The sequence below is a fragment of the Vulpes vulpes genome, chromosome 7, assembly GCF_048418805.1.
Source record: "Vulpes vulpes isolate BD-2025 chromosome 7, VulVul3, whole genome shotgun sequence".
In the NCBI taxonomy this organism is placed as follows: Eukaryota; Metazoa; Chordata; class Mammalia; order Carnivora; family Canidae; genus Vulpes; species Vulpes vulpes.
In genome coordinates this window covers 105,820,746-105,833,713 of record NC_132786.1, presented here as the reverse complement: position 1 = coordinate 105,833,713, position 12,968 = coordinate 105,820,746, and the positions used below count along the sequence as shown (strand labels likewise).

General features: G+C 36.6%; 1 protein-coding gene across 1 annotated transcript in view; it reads left to right on the top strand.

Moving 5' to 3' along the window:
• HIBADH (3-hydroxyisobutyrate dehydrogenase) overlaps positions 1 to 12,968 on the top strand; it is a 108,652-nt gene that overhangs the window by 3,612 nt on the left and 92,072 nt on the right. The window contains exon 2 of the mRNA XM_025993098.2: positions 8,437 to 8,597. Within this exon, the coding sequence (XP_025848883.1) occupies positions 8,437 to 8,597 (161 nt within the window). The remainder of the gene's footprint in view (positions 1 to 8,436; positions 8,598 to 12,968) is intronic.

Genomic DNA, 12,968 nt, shown 5'->3' with positions numbered 1-12,968 from the left:
AAGCACTCCTGATGCTTCACCTTAAATAAGAGCTCTATTTCCTTGGACAGGGAGCATCCTCTAAAATATTCTCTATCCCTTTTTCTAACACTCTGGCTCTTCTTACCTACTAGGCAAAATGGGCATTCGGCATAGTACTTGTACCCCAGTGCTGTCTCTTGACTACTGGAAGTAGCAAATATTTAATGACCTATGGTACCAGGTGCTGTGTGACACTTTACATGTATTATCTCAAGGCGTCCTTAAGTATTTTTAACCTGAAGTAGTGACTCTTGTTGATAAAACTTAATGTCTAGGGAAACCAAGTAACTTGTTCAAGGGCATACATCTAAAAAGTGACCTTGCCTGGACAGGAATGTAGGTCTTCTAAATTCAGAGTTCTTAAATATAATCACCATCAGTAAGAACTCTCTTCTCTTTTGACGTTGTCATCTAATTATACTACCCTTTCTCTATCTTTGCCATAAGCAAAAATGAGATGAACTACTGAGCCCATCATTAAAGACTTTATCTTCATCGATTTTCATATTGGCCCATCCAAAGCTGGGTCTCAGCTTTAACAACTAACATCAGCATTCTACTTCAGCTCTTCCAAATTTTCGTTGCTAGGTATTGCTATACTGCTAATATTCAAAAACTGAACTGGCCTTCTGGTTAGTATTACACCACCTCCCAACCCCTTTCTGTTAATCAGTGCGCTATATATATATCATTGTCATTACACTTAGTCCTTTGACCCCCAATTTCCATCCCACATATATACACATAGATGTACTTTTCTGCTCCCTCATTTCATAGATGTACTTTTCTGCTCCCTCATACATAGATGTCCTTTTCCGCTCCCTCATTTCATTAAGTCCCTTTCTAAGTTTGTCTGTATCCAGCTTACACTTCAGATTTACTTCTAATTAGGAATTTCAGTGATGCCTTTGATAGCATTTTAGTATTATTTTTTCTCTACCTCCTGCTCTTTTTCTGGGTAACTTCTCTTGTCTGTGATCTGTGTTCCTCCTGGATGTCACTTAAGTAATGTTACTACTGATAGTCACAGAAATTTGCTGATTAGATACAATCCTTTCGTTAATCTCTAGTTCTTTCCTTGTTACAAATTCAGATTACCCACAGCATTTCCAAATGGTTTACCTAGGGCTGCCAATCTCTGGAACCTAACCAGTTGTAGAGAGATGGCATTACCGTAATTGGTTTAGTTATTTAGAACTTGCCTCTGGATCTGGGAGGAAGGGATAATGGAGAGTCAACCTGCAATGTTTATTTATTTATTTTATTTTTTTATTTTTTAATTTTTTTAATTTATTTATGATAGTCACAGAGAGAGAGAGAGAGAGGCAGAGACACAGGCAGAGGGAGAAGCAGGCTCCATGCGCCGGGAGCCGGATGTGGGATTCGATCCCGGGTCTCCAGGATCGCGCCCTGGGCCAAAGGCAGGCGCTAAACCGCTGCGCCACCCAGGGATCCCAACCTGCAATGTTTAATGGTTGTGGATCCACTTTGCTGAATCCGTTTTATCACCATCTTTATTCTGTCATTGCTTCAGAACTGACTTTGTCCCCGTATGTCCACTTGATGAAAGCTCTGTCTAGTTGTCATTCACTCATATAACATTAGTAAACTCTCACTGTGTGCCAGTTCATTAATTTTATTTTATTATGAAAGTAGTTTAAAAAGTTGTATGCACATGGTAAAAACTCAAAAGATTATAAAAAATAGTCTTTTCTCTAACTCTGACCCATCAGTCCAACAACTCTCTAGATGTAACTACTGTTTCTTTCATATTCTTACAGAAATTCAGTAAAAGTTAATGCATATGTCCTTACCCATGGTACTTTATTATATATAATGCTCTTTATCTTGCTTTTTTTTTCACTTAATAACCTCCTAGTAGGAGTCAACAAACTGTGGCCTATAGCTGGGCCCCTGTTTTTTTGTAAATAAAATTGTATTGAAACACGAGCATGGTCATTTGTCTATAGATTGTTTATGGCTGCTTTAAAATTAGAGGAGTTGAATAGCTGTGACAGAGGCCTCATGGCCTGGAAAGCTGAAAATGTTTCCTACCTGACCTTTTAAGAAAAACTGTGCTGACACCCCAGTATAGCATAAATTCCTAGGTATGGAATTACTGTGTCAAAGAGTATATACATTTTAAATTTGAATTTCATAATAAAATTCAAATGTAGATAATTTTTTTTCAAATAGCCATCCAAGGGGATCCCTGGGTGGCGCAGCGGTTTGGCGCCTGCCTTTGGCCCAGGGCGCGATCCTGGAGACCCGGGATCGAATCCCACGTCGGGCTCCCGGTGCATGGAGCCTGCTTCTGCCTCTGCCTGTGTCTCTGCCTCTCTCTCTCTCTCTCTCTGTGACTATCATAAAAAAAAAAAAAAAAAAAAAAAATTAAAAAAAAAAAAAGGGACTTTAGCAATAATTTAATTTGACTTTGTTATTTTATAGATGAGAAATTGAGGTCCAAAGAAGTTAAATGACTTGCCTGGGGTTCTCCAGCTTGAGAGCCAATCTAGAACTAGAATCTTACTCTCCCACCTTTTATTTTATTGTGAAAAATTTCAAGCAAAAATATTGAAAGAATAATGCATTGAATATCTGTGAAATCTTTGTTTAGAGTCAACAGCTGTTAACATTTTGACATATTTGCTTTATTTCTTTCCAAATATATTCATATCCTACCTGTATAATTTGAAAGTAAATGCAGCTATCATGACCTTTCAACCTTAAGTAATGCAGAGTGAATCTCCTAAGAATAAGAATGGTCTCCTATATAACCAAACTATCATTACCTAAGACAATTAGCAATTCTATAACATCACTTAATAACCTGTTCATATCTTCAGTTCCACAATTTTCTTAAAATATCTTTTTATAGGGCACTTGGGTGGTTCAGTTGGTTAAGCGTCTGCCTTTGGCTCAGGTCATGATCCCAGGATTCTGGGATCAAGTCCTGCATTAGACTCCCTACCCCACAGGGATTCTGCTTCTCCCTCTGCCCTTCCCTTCTACTTGTTCTCTCTCTCAGTCTCTCTCTCTTTCAAATAAATAAATAAATAAATCTAAAAAAAAAATCTTTTATAGTTTTTAAATTTTTTCCAAGTCAGTTTCCATTCAAACTTCATACATTGCATTTGATTAATATATCATTTTAGTATCTTTTATTTGAGAACTGTCTTCTCTTGTTTGTTTTGTAAACGTTTTTAAAAAAATAGCTTTATTGCATTATAGCTGACTTATAATAAATGTACATATTTAAGGCATACAATCTGATGAGTTTTGACATATGTATATACCTGTGCAACTATCACCATAATCAAGATTGTGACCATACCCGACATGCCTCCAAATTTCTTCCTGTCCCTTCGCATACACAAATATTTGTAATAATATATTTTTACTGGATATAGATTCCTACCTAGACAGTTGTTGTTTCAGTACTTTTAAGATGATGGTCGGCTGCATTCTCACTTGCTTTGTGTCTGACAAGAAATTTGCCTTATCTTTGCTACTCTGTATACAGTGTCTTTTCCTCTGGCTGCTTTTGAGCATTTTGATTATGATGTATTGTGGTATATTGTGTTTATGTTTCTTGTGTTGAGGTTTACTGAGCTTCTTGGATGTGTATGGTGGGGGTTTATAGTTTTCATCAGATTTGGACATTTTTGGGTGTTATTTCTTTATATATTTTTTCTGCCTCTACTTTTCTCTCATTTGATAACTAGTTGGGTGGTTGAAGTTGTCTCACAGTTCACGAAAGTTCTCTTTTTAGGTTGTTTCTTCTCTCTCTGCATGTTGTTTTGGACAGTTTCTATTGCTGTGTCTTTAAGAGCACTAATCCTTTATTCTGCAGTATCTATTCTGCTTTTAATCTAGTGTGATTTTCATCTTATACGTGGTCGTTTTCATCTTATGAAATTCAGTTTTGGGTCTCTTTTGTATCTTCCATATCTATTTTTGGAAAATACAGACTACAGTTATTATAACTTTTAATATCCTTGTCCCGTAATTTTAACATTTTGTGGGTTCAGAATTGGTTTCTTATTCTTTTTGACTTCTAAATGTTGACATTCCCTTGGGCTTTGTTTTTCAGTCTTTTTTACTCTCATTTGGCAATTGTATCAACTGCCACAATTTCAGTTTGCACCTTAAAGCAGATTGTTACCTTATATATACCTTTTTTTTCATCCTATCTCTGACGTGATGGTAATTGGTTATAATATTTCTAAGCCTGTGGGATATCTTTCAGCTCATTGACATGACAGTTCACAGTTACTTTATTTAAAAGGGAGATATCCCTCTTGATTTCTCCACTTAGGTTATTGAAAGCACTATTTTCTTGCTGTCATCTTTGATCTTTCCCTTATTTTAGCCCATAATCCAGTGTTTTGCTATGTCTTTTACTTCTGCCTTTGAAATTTTTTTCATATTTGTCTTTTCTAAGGCCACCACCTTTTATTAACTCTGACCTAATTTATAAACTGAGTGTTTGCCCACCCATCCCCCTTTTATATGTCAAAATCCTAATCCCCACTGTGATGGTATTAGAAGGTGGGGCCTCTGGGAAGTAATTAGGTTATGAGAGTGGAGCCCTTATTAATGGGATTAGTATCCTTATAAAAAGAGACAGGAGAGCTTGTTCTCTTGTTCTCTGCTCTCTGCCGTGTAAAGGATATAAGAAGATGGCCATATACAAAGTCAGGAAGTGGGCTCTTACCAGACACTGGATCTGTTGCCACCTTAATCTTGGATTTCCCAGCTTCCAGAATTGTGAGAAATAAATGTTTGTTGTTCAAGCCACTGAGACTATGGTATATTTGTTATAGCAGCTTAAATGGATGAATATAGACCTACAGTAGTGTTACTGTTACATTAGTCTTTATATTAGTCTCAATGATTTATTTTTATTGTTAGTCTTGCCTGAGAAGACATATCTAGAAAATATTGCTCAGGCTGATGATGTCACAGAGATTGCTGCCTGTCCCAATACCTCTTCCTTATAAAATATAGTCAAATTGTTTAACATGCTTCCCAATCTTCCACATTATGGTTACATTGCTTCTTCTTTCCTTTTTCTTTTCTTTTCTTTTCTTTTCTTTTCTTTTCTTTTCTTTCTTTCTTTCTTTCTTTCTTTCTTTCCATCCATCCATGTTAAAGAGAGTGCATGTAGCAGAGAGGGGCAGAGGGAGATGGAGAGAGAGAATTTCAAATAGACTTCCTGCTGAGTGAAGAGCCAGTGGCAGGCTCAATCCCAAACCCATGGCCCTGACATGACCTGAGTTGAAATAAAGAGTTGGATGCTTAATCAACTGAGCCACCTAGGCGCCCTGCACTGTTTCTTTCAATCTTAATTCTTATTTATTTTTTTGTGCATCCTCTAGGAAAAATAAAGGGCAATATCATACAGTGGTTAAAAGTGAAGCATCTAGAGTCAGATGGGCTGGATTTGAATCTTGGCCTTGCAGTTTAGTATAGTTGGGCATTTTATTTAAATTCATTAAGTGTCAGAGCTCTCAGCTGAAAGGAAGCTTAATGATAGAATATGATGACAGTGCTATTTATAAAATGCTTAGTAAGTATCTGGCATGTAGTAAAATTGTCAAGAATATTAACTTTTACTCTTATTTTTCTTTCTTGGTTTCCTATTTCCTTGCATATATTCATATTCCTTTTTTTTTTTTTTTTAAGATTTTTATTTGTTGGGATGCCTGAGTGGCTCAGCAGTTGATCCTCTGCCTTTGGCTCAGGGTGTGATCCTGGAGTCCCAGGACTGAGTCCCACATTGGGCTCCTTGCATGGAGCCTGCTTCTCCCTCTGCCTGTGTCTCGTCTCTCTGTGTGTTTCTCACGAATAAATAAGCAAAATCTTAAAAAAAAAAAAAGATTTTATTTGTTTATTTGTGAGAGACACAGAGAGAGAGAGAGGCAGAGACGTTGGCAGAGGGAGAAGCAGGCTTCCTCTTGGGAGCCTGATGCGGGACTGATCCTAGGACCTCAAGACCACAACTTGAGCCAAAGGCAGACGCTTAACCACTGAGCTACCCAGGTGTCCCATCATGTTCCTTTTTTATATAGAGTTTCCTTCCTTCTTACTCTCCTTTCCATTTGAAATCATAGAATACTCAGGTCACATGCTACCTTCTTTAAGTGCTTAAACCAGATGAATTCTTTATGTCAGCATTGTTTTTTATATTTCATCTTCAGCTTTCTTGTATTTGTGTACATGGTGTATTTCCTTTTAGATTTTAGGCTTTTGACAGCAAGGACTATATATGTCATTGTGTCTTCTGTGGTGCGGTACATAATAGTTGCTTCATATTTGTTGAATATGTGAATGAATTGTGGTTCTACCTTGCCATACTTACTGTTTAGACTTCAGTAATTGCCTGTTAAATTAACTATTTTTAAATCACAGTCTTTCTAATTTTTAATGTCTTTTGTTAAATTATACTTTTCCAAGCTTAATATACTCTGGTAGTAATAGCTATTAGCACTATTAGTTATTAATGCTGAGTTCTTTTACAAAGTATGCTTCTCATTCTGTTTAATATCATAACATTTCTATTAGGTGTCATTTCTCTGTCATTGAACCCCTTGTGGGCCAGGAAGTCAGACACAGGACTTCTATTATACCCACTGTGTTAAACTTAAACTGGTAAGATGATGTTGCACAAGAATGACACCCAAAGTTAATGGAAATGTTAGAGTCAATCAAGTTGAAAGGAAATAAATATGCCCCTAACCCAGGATGACCTCTTTTTTTTCTTTTCTTTTCTTTTCTTTTTCTTTTCTTTTCTTTTCTTTTCTTTTCTTTTCTTTTCTTTTCTTTTCTTTTCTTTTTTTCTTTTTTTTCTTTTCTTTCTTTTCTTTCTTTTTTTTCTTTTCTTTTCTTTTCTTTTCTTTTCTTTCTTTTTTCTTTTCTTTTCTTTCTTTTCTCTTTCTTTCTTTCTTTCTTTCTTTCAAGATTTTAAGTAATTTCTGCACCCAACATGGGGCTCAAACTCATAACCTCCAGATCAAGAACTGCATGCTCCACCAGCCAGGTGCTCCAGAAGACCTCTATTTCTTAAGCTTTAGGGCTTCAAATAATTTGCTTTTAGGAAAGCTCATTACATTTAAATTAAATTCAAGGAAGAGCAGGGAACCATCAGTTGATGGACCTGAAACTTAAAAGGGTATCTGTGATTAGTTGGTATACTACACAGTTTTATAACTGGAGTCCTTGAAAGACAAAGGAAAAAAAAAAAGCTTTGAATTGGCAGGGAAAAGGGCAAGTGGAGTTATTCTTTCAGAAGAGTGGGAGCTCTTCAAGGGTAAGGACTGTATATCTTGCTTATGTCTATCTCTGGCTCTGTCATAGTACTTCGTGTAGTAAATACGTGTTGATGGAGTTCTAAATCTAGAAATGGAAAAATGGTATTTAAGGTTATTTTCATGGCAATGCAAAGTCCTTTTTCTCTCTTGCAAAAAGCATTACTTTTTATTCTGTGCCCCAGTATGATTTCAAAAGGCCTCTTGTGAAAAAGAAGAAAATCAAATAGAACCAGCATACAGCTTTTTAAGAACAATTCTTTTCCTGCAAATGGAAATGCTGCTTCTTTGAAAGTGCATGGAGTTGTTAGCCCAAGGCACCTTAACGATTACCCTTGCCTTTTAAAGCCCATCCCTGTCTTCTTCCCTAGAGCCCACCTTATAAACTGGTGACTTAGTTGGTTTAACATTTTATTAAGATGTTGTTTATACCATTGGAGGGGATGATTTCTAAAACGTGGGGGTGAGAAGGTAAAAAACTTTTCCATTCTTGGACCTTGTCCAAGATACATGCTTTATTGAATATTTTTAGTTTGTCATACATATTATTAAAGGATATAATATAGATATGAGGAATCTAGAGTACTTCACATTATAAAGTACATATTTTAGAAGTGATAACATTTTAAATTTTATTGTTAAAAATGGTAAAGGGATGTTATATAGAGGTAGAAACCAGATTGCTTAAAATTATATAGCTGTTTCGTATAGAACTAAATAATTAGATGTTAATCTACTTGTACATAGTTGATGTCTTTAAATATGATTAGATGATTTAAATCTAGCATTATAAAGTTTTTTTTTTTTTTAAAGATTTTATTTATTTATTCATGAGAGACACAGAGAGAGAGGCAGAGACATAGGCAGAGGGAGAAGCAGGCTCCATGCAGGGAGCCCAACGTGGGACTCGATCCCTGGTCTCCAGGATCACACCCCAGACTGCAGGCGGCGCCAAAGGCAGTCACCAAACCACTGAGCCACCCAGACATCCCTTAAAGCTTTTTTAAAAATAGAGAACATCTCAGTAACAACTGACCTAATACTGAATGAATGTTTACAATAAGAAATGTCACTGCTCCTACTAAAAGTAATTTATTGAAATCAGTATGTTCTAGGTCAATGGCTTCTAAGACTCCAGTTGGATTCATTGGACTGGGCAACATGGGGAATCCAATGGCAAAAAACCTCATGAAACATGGCTATCCACTCATTATTTATGATGTGTTCCCTGATGCATGTAAAGAGTTTCAAGATGCAGGTGAACAGGTAAGGCCTTTTCTTTAGATGTGTTCTAGATTTTGATGTTTAAAAATCAATATGACAATTTAGGAGTATACCCATTGGAATTATAAACCTATTTCATTGTTAATTTTATACATGTTATGTATTTGTTGTTTTTCATATATATAAATACAAGTGTGTGTGTATATATATATGTATATATATATATATAGTTGTTATTGTTAACTTTTATTTATTTTTTTAAAAGATTTTATTTATTTATTCATGAGCGACAGAGAGAGAGAGGCAAACACACAGACAGAGGGAGAAGCAGGCTCCATGAAGGAGCCCGATGCGGGATGTGACCCTGGTCTCCAGGATCAGGCCCTGGGCTGATGGTGGTGTTAAACCGGTGAGCCACCTGGGCTGCCCTGTTAACTTTCATCAAACATAATCTGTGAAACAGAGAATTGAGGCAATTTATTCTTTGGCAGGTGATTGGGAACATTTCCTAGGTTGAGTCAAAGGGGATTGCTTTGGCTATATATCAGTTTTCTGAGGCCATAACTTTACTGATTGTCCTGTAAAAGCAGGTAGTTTGGTGGAAGTAGCTTTCCATGTTATTGAGAGGCACAATTGTCCTAGGACAAGAATAGGCTTAGAGATAGCTTAGTTTGAATCCCAGCTTAAATACTTACCTGCTTTCTTACTGGGGGCAAATTATTTCACCTCCGCTGATTTCTGCAACTGTGAAATGGGAATCATGACAGCCTACGTCTTTAGATTATGAGGCTTAAACAAGAGAATGTATGTGAATGTACTTCATAAATATTGTATGGCAGCACTTTGTGAATAAATATGTTATTGGCCATAATCCAGAAGACAACTTAGAAACACTGTGTATCATAATGAAGTACAGAGCTAAGTTATGACAGATCTCTAGTGTTTGGTTTTTAGTCTATCATTCTTGTTTCAGGAATTTTTGGACTAGAGTATATCCTGTTAGATGATAGTAACTACTGGTCAGTTCCTCTTTGGATTTGTTAAACTTTATCAATAACTCACATGACAGGAGATCATGTAAAATCATGTAACCGATTTTAGAGTTTTGTTTTTTTGAGGTATGAAGGAAATTCTTGTGCAAATTGTAGATTGGTAAGTAAGAGCTGAATGTAATCCTAGAATTGGGAGAATACTAAAAATTTCCTGAGGAATATAGAAAAAAGTGAAAGAAAAAATTAAACAGCCCACTTCTGGATGATAGACCTGAAGTAAATACTAAGAAATGTAATGCCTATGTAAAGATCAGGTTTAAGTTTCTAGAGATTTCTACTCTAGGGTAGAATTCTACTTTGGGTAGAATCAATCTATCTTTCTTTTCTTTCTTTTCTCTTTCTTTCTTTCTTTCTTTCTTTCTTTCTTTCTTTCTTTCTTTCTTTCTTTTTTTTTCTTTCTTCTTTCATCTTATTTATTTATTCATGAGAGACACAGAGAGGCAGAGACACAGACAGAGGGAGAAGCAGGCTCCATGCAGGGAGCCCGATGCCGGACTCAATCCCTGGACCAGGATCACGCTCTGAGCTGAAGGCAGACGCTCAACCACTGAGCCACCCAGGCATCTCTAGGGTAGAATTTCTAAATACCTGCTGTATGTCTAGCAGTCCACGTAGTGCTGTGGAGAATAAAACAAGTTGAATTGGATATGACAGGGCGTTAGGTGTGTCTTGGGTGACAAGACTAAATAATATTATGAGAAAGTTTCTTTTCTTTTTTTTTTTTTTTGAAAGTTTCTATTAAAATTGCATTTGGGACTCCTGGATGGCTCAGTTGGTTGAGCATCTGCCTTCGGCTCAGGACGTGATCCTGGGGTCCTAAAATTGAGTCCTGCATCAGGCTCCCCAAGGGGAGCCTGCTTCTCCTGCCTCTCTGTCTCTAATGAATGAATAAATAAAATCTTTTAAAAATTTTTGCATTTTGTCTATAATAAAGTACTGAAGTGGTTTTTAAGGAGGAAGAAAAATAAATGTTAAGAGTCATTTCTCAGAGGAACTATAAAAATATTGTGTAAAATCTTTGCTCATCTCCAACAGAAATGGTGTAGTCTGAAATGAAAGTCATAGAGACGGTATCTCTCAGATTCCTAAATAGAAATAGAAGATTCTATAGAATATAGAATATAGAAATAGAAGATTCCTAAATAGAAATAGAAGATTCTAGAACAGAGAGTCAGTTATTGGATTTTCCCTTTTTTCCCTTTTCCTTGAGATATATAAGTAGATATGAGGAAGGAAAGAAGATGGATTCTGGGTAGCTACTCCTCCCAGATTGGTGAAGAGTGAAGATATGTCTGAGCTTCTTGTCTATAGTTCCCACCTGTGTCCCCAGCACATAGTGGGAAAAGTTTTGTGGATGGTTCACACTGAGGCAACAGCCTAGAAGAGAGAATCCTCTTTTCCCACATCTTTTCTCTCTCACATCCTTGGTTCCCTTATGACCTTGACTGTGAGGTCTTCTGAGTATTGATTATAACAGCAGTATAGGGTAGGAGAAAGTGAAACTTGGATGAATGAAAGAAGGATAAAGGTAGGAAAGCTTTGGGCCTAAGGGTAAGTATCATACCATATAAAATGAAAACATTTGTTAAATGATTTATGATGGCAGCCTAAAAAATGTTTTGAATAGTGGCAATGTCATTTGAACAAGTGCAATTTCCTGAGTGCTACTTTAAAAGGTAACAATTCGGATGAATAAGTTCTGATATATTAAAGTGTCACCATTATTATTTCATAGCTATATTTAGTTTTCAAAAATGTTGGATAAGAGAAAAAATGAGTTTCATTCTACTACTAAAAGACAAAGACCAGACTTGGAATGGGATGGAAAAATATAGGTGAAAACCTTAAAACCTCTTGCCGTTGTGCACAATAGTGCAGTGAAAAGTTTAGGGGTTCGACAGTTAAAAGTCTATTTGTGTTGACACTTCCATTTTAAGGACAGGAGTTGTCCGTGTGTCCCCCCACCTCACCCCCCATCTCCCAATATTACTATGTCAGGTGAAGCTGATAAAATGGCAGCTGAAGAAAATGGATTTTTTCCCCCAACGATTGCATAGACTGGCTAGTTTTTTTTTTTTTTTAATTTTGTTTATTTATTTGATAGATAGAGAGAGAGAGATTGAGAGAGAGAAAGCATGATCAGGGGGAGAGGGAGAGGAAGGCTCACCACTGAGCCAGGAGTTCGATGCTGGGCTCGATCCCAGGACTCTGGAATCACAACCTGAGCCGATGGCAGATGGTTAACCGAGACACCCAGGATCCCTTGGCTACTTGGTTTCTAATGTTGACTGTGCTTTCAGTGAGAAATTTACAGGGAGAGAAAGTACCAAAATAGAGATACCTGGTTCTAAAGATCTTTGGGCATTTTCTTGAAGTGCCCCCCCCCCCCTTTTTTTTAAAGCAGAAGTGGGGATTTATTGTTGGGGAATGGTCTGACCCAAGGCACAGCTGAATTTTGGGCACAGATGTAATCAGATTCCTTTCTGTCTGCCTGTTGTCTATGCTTTGCTCAGAGGCTTCTCTGCCATCAAGGTGCATGATAGCCACCTGCAGTTTCAGGTGAAGAAATGCTTTAGAATGTTCTAACCCTGCACGTTTTCTTCAAGCCTAATCTAGTAGTAGAACATATTACATGTGTTATGAAGGAAATAAAAACTTTGACAAGCTTGATGGTATTTAATCAATTAATTTATGTCTTCAGATGTTAACCTTAGATTGTAGGTGTACCTGGCTGGCTCAGTTGGTAGAGCATTTGACTCTTGATCTCAGGGTCATGAGTTCAAGCTCCATGTTGGACATAGAGTTTACTTTAAAAAAAATGTTACCTTGGGGCACCAGGTGGTTGAACATCCAACTCTTGATCTGAGCTCAGGTCTTGATCTCAGGGTTAGGAGTTCAAGCCCTGCATTGGGCTCCATGAAACGGCATGGAGCCAATTAAAAAAAAAAAAAGTTAAACTATGCTAATAGGGTATTTATACTTGGTTAAATATGTTAATTTTGGTCATTTCCACAAAAAATGTGGGCATTCTTCTTTCAGTTCCCTTTCTTATAGCCTTATTTCTGTTGGAAACTCAGGTTTAACCTACAATGATGTATCATTTCAACTTTTAGAATCTTTTCTAAGAATGTAACCTACATTACAAAGGTAATTATCAAGATTTTGTATATTAGAAATCATGAATTGATAAATTGTGAATGCAGTACAAAAACATAAACCCTGAAAAAAAAAAAAGAAAAAAAAAACCATAAACCCTGGAACCAGACTGCCTGGGTTTAAATCTCAGCTCTACCATTTGCTGGCTGTGTGACTTTGGACAGATTATTTAACCTCTCCCTACTTGAATTTTCTCATTTTATAA